The sequence below is a fragment of the Phacochoerus africanus genome, chromosome X, assembly GCF_016906955.1.
Source record: "Phacochoerus africanus isolate WHEZ1 chromosome X, ROS_Pafr_v1, whole genome shotgun sequence".
In the NCBI taxonomy this organism is placed as follows: domain Eukaryota; kingdom Metazoa; phylum Chordata; class Mammalia; order Artiodactyla; family Suidae; genus Phacochoerus; species Phacochoerus africanus.
The window spans coordinates 47423825-47436347 of NC_062560.1; the positions used below are offsets into that span (position 1 = coordinate 47423825).

General features: G+C 42.4%; 1 protein-coding gene across 1 annotated transcript; it reads left to right on the plus strand.

Moving 5' to 3' along the window:
* The first annotated feature begins 3530 nt into the window (after window positions 1-3530).
* On the plus strand, window positions 3531-6061 carry GSPT2 (G1 to S phase transition 2). Its single transcript, XM_047765429.1, has 2 exons — window positions 3531-3616; window positions 3725-6061. The coding sequence occupies exon 2, from the start codon at window positions 3736-3738 to the stop codon at window positions 5629-5631; it is 1896 nt and encodes a 631-aa protein (XP_047621385.1). The 5' UTR covers window positions 3531-3616; window positions 3725-3735; the 3' UTR covers window positions 5632-6061.
* Window positions 6062-12523: the final 6462 nt, after the last annotated feature.

A 12523-nucleotide genomic window follows, 5' to 3' on the forward strand; every position in this document is an offset into this window, starting at 1 on the left:
CATTTCTTTTCTGAAAAGAAAAGAGTGATAAGATTAGCTTCTTCACCAAATGGTCGGGAAAATAAAATGAGAAAACATACAAAGTAATTGAAATATGACCTGCACCTAGGAAGTACTTAACAAAAGTGAGTTATTAGCAGATAAATGTAGTTCAACTATGACATGCTGGTAGAAAATATGGAGATCTTAAGGAAAAACATCTGTTTTCTCTAATCATATTGGTGGTGGCAGTACTGAAATTACTGTGTGTGTAGGTGGGATAAGTCAAATGAGTAATTATTTTATTTTCTAGTTTTATCATTGAAAACCAGCATTTATGTTTTAGCAGAAACGTATAAAATAGGTCTAGTACATTTTGTCTTACCAGATAATAAACCATCAAGGACTACTAGCATGGTTTCAAAACCACTCAGAATCCAACTTGGAGAGGCTTCCACTAGCCAATAATGGATCATCTTAAATTCAATAAGTGTAGTAAGAAAAATCATTTAAAACACATCAAATATATGGAAATCCAATAATTCGTAATTATTTTTTGCAATATCCTTATTTGTCATCTGTGAAGGATTACAGGCAACCAAAGCATTATTTTGAAAACATTCAAATAAAGAGAAATAATCAAGCACTTCCCTGTCTTTCCTTTACAATTTTTACCTCAAAGTAACAAAACTGTCAATGAAAGGAACCTTTTAAAGATGAATCCCAATTAATAAAGAAAGGAAGAAGGACAGAAGTACAATCTCACAATTTTGCAACCCTTAATGTTATGTTCCTACACAGTCATCATTAACTTCCGCTAACCGTACATCATTAACTTCCACAACCTGACATTCTGTGCCTCTTTATGACAATACTCAAAATCCCCCTTGAAGTATTCTTGCTAAAAAAAAAAAAAAATTGCGTCTATAACTGGTCAGTCTCACAGAATCAATTATTGATATACAGGAAATAGAAGAAAAAATGAACATTCTAAGCTATACCATAGGGATACAATCAGCTAAGTCAAGAACGGAGAAAACTCTGTAAGTCACATCATTCACCTTCTTCAATGAATAAATGACATAAAAAATGGAAGATAGGTTTGGGAACCTGTAGATTAAGAGAAATTCAAAAGCAGTATCAAAAACAGCTAGGCAAAATTGATCTGTAGTGTTTGGAAATACATTTGTGTGATAAAACTGTACAGAAAATCATGAAGGTGATTACCAGGGTAGTAGTTACATTTAAGGGTGGAGGGAGTGGGTTGTGATTAGACAGGGTACAGAGACACCTTCTGGATTGGCTGGCAAAGTTCTAATTATTGATTTGGGTGGTGGTTACAAGCATGTGTTCCTTCTATGTCAGTAAGGTATAATTTTGTTTATGCAGTTTTCTGTATTTGTGCTATATTTTGCAATAAAAATATTTAAGGGGAAATGATTGAATTAAGCTGTAACCAGATATTGCCGCTATTTTATTTTTCTTTTCTTTTGAATTTCCTTTATTATTTTATCTCATTTTATTTTGCCTGTGCCTGTGGCATGCTGACAGAATGCTTCAGTGACAATACCCGATCCTCCACCTTCTGACCACAAAAAACCCTCCATCTTTAAAAAAAAAAAAGCCTTTGATGAGGGGAATTCTCCCATTTATTGATGAATTCTTTCAGCATTCTAGGCCGACAAACTGGAGACAATAGCCCATCACACAACCCAAAGCGTTTTGACCAAGGTTAGTCTCTGTGTATATAGCCAGGTCAGTGTTTCTCTCTTGGGTGTATCTGCCTCCCCTTGAGCCCCAAAGACAATGGCTTGTGAAGACATCTAGTCACCATTTCTCATTTCTCCTTTAAGGTTCTTACAGTGAAGCATTCCCTGTTCTCTAACAGAGATATTACAAAGTAGCAGTCATGCTAATATTCTCGTGATCAATGCAAATGACATAGGTAAAGGAAATATGGCTGGTCTGTCCTGCTTCCTTGCTATTACTAACTTTATGTGAACACGACTGCCTAAACCTTGACAAGTTCTCCCAGAGATACTTCAGTAAGTCTATCTGAGGTTCACAGAATGCCCAAGAAAGACTCCAGTACACTGGGGAGTGTTGTCCAAGGGACTCCAAACATTCACCTTCTCAATTCTTCCTATTAATTGAGAATAGGTGTGCACACTCTCTTTATGTTACAGCAAATAATTAAGCCATCACCTGAGGCAAAAGGAATGAAGGGGTTTGAAATCCAATGGCTTGGGAATGGCATAGAACTAGTAAAAGAGCGGCAGCCAGACTGAAACCATTAAGGACCATAGTGTGTTAGACATAAGACACTTTTTTCCTATCCCTAAAATCTGGAGAACAAGATCCTTAAGTTATAAATCAGTTACTAATTTGTGTATTTTGGCTTCTTGTTGTATTTATTTAGTATCTAACTCTATGAGTTCATCTTGTACTAGCAAACTGCATTTTTCTATTTCAGTTTGATCTAAAGATAATTTATAAACTAGCTCTTCTAGGCTTTGGCTCAAATGTTACAAACTGTAAGAGTGAGATTCTATTGCTTAGGGTCTTATGGACTTTGTCCATCTCAGAGGTATTGATTGGCTTAATTAGACTGATAGCCATACCTCTGTCATTACCACTGAGGAAGGTTCCAACATGACAGTGATCCTTTCTTAGAGCAAACCCAGTATAGCAGTGCATAAGGTTCCAGACCTCCCAGAATGAGGGAGGAAAGAAAGCCTGTGGACCTAGGGTGTACTCTGGGGAGGGGTTGGTGAGGACAGGCACACCAGAACACAGTCGGTTAGGAAATACATGTGATCTGAGTCCTGTGCCTGTCTATGTGATCCATCTCCACATCACAGGCCAGCTGTTGTCCAGGCACCTGCACCAATGCTGTAGGTTGCACAGCTTTACTGGACAAGAGTCTAGTTGGGAATTCCACTGGTGCATACAGCCAGAATGCTTAACTATGAAAAGAGTTTATAGCCTCATCCTTACACCTTAGAAACCATCAGCAAAAGTTACAGGCCTGGGGGGGGGGGGGCGCACCCATGGGAAAAGGGAAAATCCAAGGCCCCTGGGTTTTAAATTCATGAGTGATCTAAAGTTGCCTTTGCAAGGTTCAGCTACATCTTCCTGTATTTCAAGGGTGCCTCCCTAATCACTAATTTCTTCCTTCGGTTGCTGGGTTCCTGGGTAAACGTTTAACCTACGTCCTACCTCCATCTGGTCAATAGGAATTTTCATTTTCACTTGAATCTAGGAGTAGAATTGGAAATCAGGTGTGCCTGTCTGGGTTTAATCATTAAACCGTGCTCAAATCGCTCTCCCGGAGCGCGTGAACAAAAATGAATGGGAATTTTCGTTAAAAAAAAAAAAGAGAGAGAGAGATAGAGAGAGCGCGAGAGACGTTTGGACTCGAGCCAGGCCTAAGAATGCAGGAGGCCGAGCGTACGGATGGCAGCGAGGGGTCAATCCCCGCCCGGCGCCGGGTCGGCGGTGGAGGAGTCGGAAGTGGTCGGGGTTTGGGGGAGGAGATCCGCTCACACACAACGGGAGAGGCTGCGCCGCCATATCTGCTGCCACCGCCGCAGTTGCGAATGCAGCGTCGGGACCCGGCTGCCTCCGCGCTGCTAAGGTTCGTGACGCTCCCCCCCCCCCAGCCCTCCGCTCTTGCTGCCTCACCCCCAGCGGCACTGCCCGCTCCTCTGGCCCGTTGATCCCGCTCCCTCCCCGCACCCATCAGGGCTGAGGACCATGGATCTGGGCAGCAGCAGCAGCGACTCGGCTCCCGACTGCTGGGACCAGGTGGACATGGAAGCACCGGGTTTGGCCCCGAGCGGGGATCCAGGCTCCCCGTTGGCGGCGGCGGCGGCGGCCGAGGCCCAGCGTGAGCCCCTCAGCTTGGCCTTCAGCCGTCAGCTCAACGTCAACGCCAAACCCTTCGTGCCTAACGTCCACGCCGCGGAGTTCGTGCCGTCCTTTCTGCGCGGCCCCGGCCAGCCGCAGACCCCCCCGGCCGACGCCACCGGCATCGACGAAACCTGCCCCGGCGCGGGCGACCCTCAAGGTAAAAGGCTGGGACGGGGGGCACCTGTGGAACATTCCAAAGAGGAACAGTTAGTGTTGCGTGAAGGTTCCAATGCAGCCGTTACCATGGAACTTTCGGAACCTGTTGTAGAAAATGGAGAGGTGGAGATGGTCTTAGAAGAGTCATGGGAGCACAATAAAGAAGTAAGTGAAGCTGAGCCGGGGGGTAGTTCCTTGGGAGATTCGGGGCCCCCAGAAGAAAGTGGCCAGGAAATGATGGAGAAAGAGGAAATCAGAAAATCTAAATCGCTGGTCGTACCCTCAGGTGCTCCTAAAAAAGAACACGTAAATGTGGTCTTCATTGGGCATGTAGATGCCGGAAAGTCAACCATTGGAGGCCAGATAATGTTTTTGACAGGAATGGTTGACAAAAGGACACTTGAGAAATATGAAAGAGAAGCTAAGGAAAAAAACAGAGAAACTTGGTATTTGTCCTGGGCCTTAGATACCAATCAGGAAGAACGAGACAAGGGTAAAACAGTAGAAGTGGGTCGTGCCTATTTTGAAACCGAAAAGAAACATTTCACAATTTTAGATGCCCCTGGCCACAAGAGTTTTGTCCCAAATATGATCGGTGGTGCTTCTCAAGCTGATTTGGCTGTACTGGTCATCTCTGCCAGGAAAGGAGAGTTTGAAACCGGATTTGAAAAAGGTGGACAGACGAGAGAACATGCAATGTTGGCAAAAACAGCAGGGGTGAAGTATTTAATAGTGCTTATTAATAAGATGGATGATCCCACAGTAAATTGGAGCAGCGAGAGATATGAAGAATGTAAAGAAAAGCTAGTGCCCTTTTTGAAAAAAGTCGGCTTCAGTCCCAAAAAGGACATTCACTTTATGCCCTGCTCAGGGCTGACCGGGGCAAATATTAAAGAGCAGTCAGATTTCTGCCCTTGGTACACTGGATTGCCATTCATTCCTTATTTGGATAATATGCCAAACTTCAACAGATCCATTGATGGACCAATTAGACTGCCAATTGTGGATAAGTACAAGGATATGGGCACTGTGGTACTGGGAAAGCTGGAATCAGGATCCATTTTTAAAGGCCAGCAGCTTGTGATGATGCCAAACAAGCACAATGTGGAAGTTCTTGGAATACTCTCTGATGATGCTGAAACTGATTATGTAGCCCCAGGTGAAAATCTTAAAATCAGACTGAAGGGAATTGAAGAAGAAGAGATTCTTCCAGGATTCATACTCTGTGATCCTAATAATCTTTGCCATTCTGGGCGCACATTCGATGTTCAGATAGTGATTATTGAGCACAAGTCCATCATCTGTCCAGGTTATAATGCGGTGCTGCACATTCATACTTGTATTGAGGAAGTTGAGATAACAGCCTTAATCTCCTTGGTAGACAAAAAATCAGGAGAAAAGAGTAAGACGCGGCCCCGCTTCGTGAAACAAGATCAAGTGTGCATTGCCCGTTTAAGGACAGCAGGAACTATCTGCCTTGAGACCTTCAAAGATTTTCCTCAGATGGGTCGTTTCACTTTAAGAGATGAGGGTAAGACCATTGCGATTGGAAAAGTTCTGAAACTGGTCCCAGAGAAGGACTAAGCAGTTTTCTTGATGCCCCTGCACAATACTGTGAACATTGACTATGAAAGTTCCACCACCTTCTCTTATTTACTGCCCATTGACAGACTTTTCTCCATATTTTGCAAAGAAAAATTTCACAGCAAAAATCCATGTTTTGTCAGCTTTCTCATGTTGAGATCTAAGTTATGTCACTGTTGAATTTACCCACAGGTTTCCTCCACCTATGACATTCTGCTTCCTTGGACAGACTCAGTAATAGCTTTGTAAGTGATGTGGATGTAATTGTCTATAACAATGAAAAATTAATATATTTTTTAATTTTTCATTTTCCCTTAGGAGATCTAGACAACCCATCTTCCACGCAGACCAATCAGAGTTTGTTCAGTGTGTGTGTACATGTTAAAAAGACAACTAACATGTGAATAAAATACTCCATTTGAAACTCGTATTGGTATTTGAAATGCTTTTGAATATATTTTTCTTAAATTTGTCTCATACTTCTCAGTTAGCTTTTTTACTTTCTCAAGTAACTGAATACATTTTATTCCTTGGGCTGTAAAAAAAAAAAAAAAAAAAAAAAAAAACCCGTCCTGCACTCACTGTTTTAAGTGGGGAATTTCCAAACAATACACAGGGGTGGGTTAAAGGAAAAATTTTCATTTCGATACTTTATATTTTTTAATACTTTGAAAAAGAATTTTAGGGCTCTTCCCAATGAACTTTGTCTTCTCTGTTCAAGTCCACTCAATAAAGGAGCTCTTCTGCTTCCCTACTTGTGATTTGAAAAAGAAAAACTCAGGCCATGTATCAGGTCCCCCAATGTTGAGCATGGCCAAATTTCAAATATACCTGAGGATTCAGACCATATGTTGACTAGACTTTTATCTGCACTCCATCATCTTAACACACCCCTTTTTTTTATTCACCACTAGACCTGTGATGTGGGACATGATACAATAAGGGGCATGACTATTGAGAAGATAAATGCTTGCAGTAGTAAGTCATTCACTGACAAGGGTTTGTGAGGGTCCCGAACTTGGAAATGGGGAGACCATTCCATGCTGCTGTTCTTCCATGCTTGGGGTTCGTGAAAGGTGGGAGGTCATTTTTACAATCAGATCACAACCCACTCTTGGGGTGAGAGATACCGGACTCGTCTCTGAAGAATACATTGAGGAAAACACCAACTGTGGATCCTGAGGTGGCTACGTTTATTGCCAGGAGAGCAGCCATATAACCTGCATAGCTGTCAACAGCTGGAAGAACTTCCCGTCTTGGTAAGTGGGGAGTGGCCCAGTGTAAACGTTGCCCAGTGGTGGGCAGAGCCAGTTCCTCACACTCTTGGGGTGGTTAGACAAGGGTGGAGACTGCTACTGGAACACCCTGGGCTCACGCTCAGGACCCTTTTCTGTGGTCCCTTTGTTTGTGTACCCATGTACCTCCAGGATGTTGAACCTGTCTGAGATAGCCACTGGTCTTGTCAGGGCATCAATAACATGGCTCTGTAAATCATCAATCATATATCTTCAGGGCACCCACATGGGAAAAGAGGATTTTATTTTTTGTCGATGTCAGCTAACCTAACCCGCAGGAATGTACCTCAGGTTGTCTTGGACCAAATCCTTTAATAATTAGAATGTCAGTGCCAAGAGTTTCAGCTTTATTTTAGAGTTCCTTCCCTCTGTGCTCTGAACTTTGTGCAAAATACAGGCCAATCAAGTGTTTGCTAATAATTTTGCCCTAGCAGCCACTTTAGAAAAAAAAAATTATTTCTGATGCTGCATCAATCTCATTGTTTTGCAGTTTTAGTAACTTACCAATTAGGATTCGTGTGGATATGACCCACTAAGTAGGCCAAACCTACAAGGCAGGACAGAACTCTTTTTCTCCATCCAATTTGGATGATTTCCCATCCAAAACTGGCTCCTAAATGTCTTTCTCATTAGCCAGTTGTATAGGAATTTCTCCACCATGAGCTTTGACCTGTATAAAAAAAACCACTTTCAGAGACCAGGACATAAATATGTGGGAGTGGATTTTAGAAACTAATAATTTTAATTTCAATGATCACCCTGGTGGTTGGAGACACCAGAACCTGGCTCTTTAGGGAAATATATTAACTCGTGGTAACATTTTTTTTCTAATTTCATGAATACCTTTCTTTATAGTCCTTAATGTCTAGTAGTGTTCTCCAATACTGCAAATTCAGGCCACTTACCAACACAGTACTAGTTTCCCCAGGGCATACAAAACAGTGTCCCTTCAGAAGTCCCCTGTTGCCTCTAATTCAGACTAATTTAACTGGCTAAGAGCATCTCAAATTCCTGGCAAGCAAGATCAGTGTAGAAACTCTTCAAGTCTGGCTGCATCCTGAAAATACATCATGAAATTCTTACGTCAGGATTTCCCAATATGTGTCTACACATTGGTAGCTTTTTTCCTGAGGGTCTTCCTTTTATTCCTCTGGTCATTATAGGAGAAGTTTGAGGAGATTTAGGGAAGGGGGTCAACTTATTCTGTACTTTAGCCAAGACCCATGAAGGAAAGAAAGTGGAAAGTTTGGGCTCGTTTTGAGCATCTTCCTCTGGTACTTGGGATATCCACAGTGATTTCTGTCTTCAACAGACAAATCCTTTCTCAAAATAGACTCTTTTTACAATATCATGATTCTGACTTAGTACAATGCAAGAACCTGCTCTTTTTAAAGTTTACTTGTGAACATTTTGCAGTACAAATATTCAACTCACATTTTAGTTCAAATGGTCTGTTTAGCACCAGGAAAACTACTAGTTACCATTTCATGGCCATTAAAAAAAAGGAACTATTCAATCACCACAAAAATTCTGCCCAAACCCTGAGCATTTGTACATGTTCACATTGATCCGGTGCCTGTTGTTTATGTTCAAAATGGCTCTTTCTACATTTTCTGTTGAGGGCATTGGCACCTTTTCATTTGTCCTAGTTTTCAGTTACACTGTCTGCTCATGGTTGGCCACTGGGGTGAATGAACATTTGATCCCAGCTTTCTCACCAGCTACACAACTCTTTTCAAGGAGTGAGGAAAGTGGGCTTGCCTTAGAATTTGGGAGAGGCTTTTTCAAAACACCCTGTGTATTAGTTCATGTTCAACCAATCACCAAAATCAACAAGGGAAAGGGAAGAGAAAAAAGACCCTGCTGTATGAACATGCCACATATGAAAACAACAAAACAAGAAAAGAAAAAAAAATGCTTTGCTTACGTGCATGAGGGCACACTTTACAATTTTACACTACAGCCTGTCAGCTTCCCTTACAGCACTATCCTCCCCTCCACAATGCCAGATTGTTTTAGAGGAAATTTGTCTAAATTCTGGGGGGATTCTCTTTTCCTTCATTTATCCCTGCAAAAAAAATTGTATAGTTTCTTTTACAAATCAGTAGGTGAAAAGTTTAAGCTCTAAGAATCAGATAGCAATCAAAAGAGTTTTCAGCGGAGCCCCTTATTTTCTACTCAGATTAATATTAAGCAATCATATGACTAGGTCACTGAGCTGTACAGGAGAAATGGACACAACACTGTAAAGCAACTATAATTAAAAAAATTAAGCAATCAGAATTTACATGCATAATTTTCAAAGAGTTCTCAGCCCTCTAATGAAGATATTTCTCTCTCTCATCGCTGAACTTCTTTAAAAGTCCAAGCAGAGCATAGTGAGACCTGCCCTCAGTTTTAGCTTGAGAGGATAAGAAAAAAAAGATTTGTCCACAGGCTGCTGTATACAGTCATGTCACTGTATCTCTCACCTGATATGCTATGTATCAACTAAGTATCCGATTATAGGTCTTTCCTCACGTTTGGGGCTCTGAGTAAAATGCTTTCTCTAGTCTCTAACAGACTGAGATGGATTATCTCCTCCTGAGACTGCTTTTCCGAGCTCTACCACAGTCTCTCAGTGACCTTTTGCCACACCAATAAATGTACATAAGAATACATTGTCACATGGTGAACGAGCAAGAAAGAACGCAGATGGCTTCTGCTGGTTTAACTGACAGTTCCTGGATTAAAGGTTAATGTTTGATTTCTACCTTTGTATTTCTTTTTGCACCCTGCTTTCATTGGTGCTCATAGGACATATTTAACTTCCCAAACTGCTTTAGCTTCTTTTGCCAATTTGGTAAGGTATAAATGAATAAGGGAAAGAAAATACATTAATACATATATTTTTTTAAAACACCTAAAGGCTGAGCTCCTGAGTGGTGCTAATGACAGAACACCCCATCCCTATCCATGTTCTTCAATGCGTGCCAAACCCAAAAGAACTCTGGTCTGGAGGGATAAATGAGCTGCAAGCATACATTTTGCACATTTAAGAAGGGAACAGCAAGATGTACGTAAGGAGGATCTAACCTTAAAGGATAGTGATTCATGGAGTTCCCGTCGTGGCTCAGTGGTTAACGAATCCGACTAGGAACCATGAGGTTGCAGTTTCGATCCCTGGCCTTGCTCAGTGGGTTAAGGATCTGGCGTTGCCGTGAGCTGTGGTGTAGGTTGCAGACGTGGCTTGGATCCCGTGTTGCTGTGGCTCTGGTGTAGGCTGGTGGCTACAGCTCCGATTCAACCCCTAACCTGGGAACCTCCATATGCTATGAGAGCGGGCCAAGAAAATGGCAAAAAGACAAAGGAAAAAAAAAAAAAGGATGGTGATTCAGGATGGGTGTGAGGTGGCTTCCCCAAATTCTGGCAGTGAGTAAAAAGTTGCAATGACCAAATTGGACATAATTCCATAATGTTTGTCTCTACGGATGGCACACTATTCAAGGCCTGCAGGGAAGCTGGGGGCACGAGAAAGGTCATATTGATTTCCCAGCAGAATCTGATCTGTGCCCGTAGGGCACAAAGTCACATCATATTCACTCTGTAGGACGAAGAGGTCTAAACTCCCGGCAATATTGGCAGCATGGCAGTCAATATGAGGATGTGATATTACCAAGCCTCACAGATCCCCAGGTATCAGTGTTAGGTCTCACATTATCTACCAATGCCTGACTGAGTTAGTGGGATCCAAGATAACAATTATGACCTGAGTGTGCAAATGTAACAACTACAATGAAGGACAAGTTTTACTGTGGACCACCCCAGTGCCCCCACCCTTTCTGGAAGAGCTCATTATCAGAGGAGTAGCCAGAGTCAAAATATGTCCCCTTCCTGACATGGACTATACCTAGCACGGTGCTGAGAAAATAGTGGACCTCTTTTTCTTCCCCTGTTTGTTTTATTTATTTTTAATTTTCTGTCTTTTTAGGGCTGCACCTGCGGCATAAGGAGCTTCCTAGGCTCGGGGTCAAATCTGAGCTGTAGCTGCCACAGCACACAGCAACTCCAGACCTGAGCCACGCCTGAGACCCACACCACTGCCCAAGGCAGTGCTGGGTCCCCAACCCACTGAGCAAGGCAGGGATGGAACCCCAGTCCTCTTGGATGCTAGTCAGATTCGTTTCAGCTGGGCCACAATGGGAACTCCCCTTGTTTATGTTTTAGACAGTGATATTGGTAAGCCAGAAAAGGGACTTTGACCCACCGCACAGAGCTAATGCACTGTGAAGCCACTGATCAGAACCCTGAATAAGTCTCCTCACCTCTCTTCTATGAATCTCTGGTTCCTCATGTGTAACATAGAGGTAATGCCAGTTACCTCTTGTTGGGCTGCACTCCGCAGACCAGCAAGGCCCATACTTGCCCAGCCTCAAGACTAAAGAAAGAGCTCTGAAGAAATTGACGCAACATTGTTAATCAACCATATTTTAATTAATTAAAAAAATGAGTCGGGGATCTTAATGTCTGAAGCAAGGTCCTGGAGGGATACCCTACAGTGTGCAGCAGACAGTGGGCAGGACATGGCTCCTGGGAGGAGGAGGAGGTTACCATTTAGAGGGGGAATTGACATCAAGTTGACTCGCTGGTTACCAGGGAAACCAGTGGAGGATCTCCCCCCTCACATCCCCCTTGATAAGTTATCAGAGTGGAGATGTTCTGATCTAAAGATTAGAACAATCACTAGCTGGGGCTTGTGGCAAGTATGTAGGCATTTACTGATTACACTCTATGATTAAGAAGGAAGGTCAGTCATGTGTAGGGTGTAGGTGAAGCAGTAGGTCACCCAAGGGATGTATAGAGAACAAAAGAATAGCCATCTTAGGTGGCCTGATCAAATACCTTATTTATAGGATCATTGTGAGAACTGAACAAGGTAGGAGGTATGAGAGTGCCAGGAGATGGCATGCAACTCCATCCTTGTAGGTTTATATCCTTCAGTGCATAGTTAGTCCTTACCCTTGATAGTGTTTTTGACCCTAGAAGCTCTGCTTCTCCTTCTAATTGGATTTGTTCATTGCCGAACCAATAGCCTTTCCTACCAATACCTTATGGTAAGAAAATTTGATTTTTTAAAAAGAAGCAATATGTCTAACCCAGGGGAAAGAGGGAGTCAGAATTTCTCCAGTTCAATCATGGCTATCCCATTTTCCTTTGTCGTGGTTTACCCAGCCTCCCCTACACTGAAGGGTGCCATGTGGCCCAGTTCTTGCCAATAATGTGTATGGGGATATACTGGGGACTTCTATAGAAAAAGATAGCACTTTGGATGTGATAGAGATGACTGGAGCAGTTGCAGCCATATTGTGATAAGCATGTGGTCACAGAGTCAACCTGCTGAAAATGGTTGAGTGGAGGCTAGGAGCTATGATATCCTTATGGCATCTTTGAACAGCTAAACTAATGCCAAGTGTACTTCTAGACTTCTTATCACAAGGGAAAAAAAGAAGGTTACCCTATTTATACTATGGTCTCTAAACTTTAATTGCATTTGTAAACTCATTTGAAAGTAGGCTTTAGCAATACTAATGCCCTGGCTCCATGTCTAGAAATTCTGG

Excerpts from the sequence above, each read along its gene's own strand:
- GSPT2 (XM_047765429.1), top strand. The coding sequence starts at position 3,736 with ATGGATCTGGGCAGCAGCAGCAGCGACTCGGCTCCCGACTGCTGGGAC.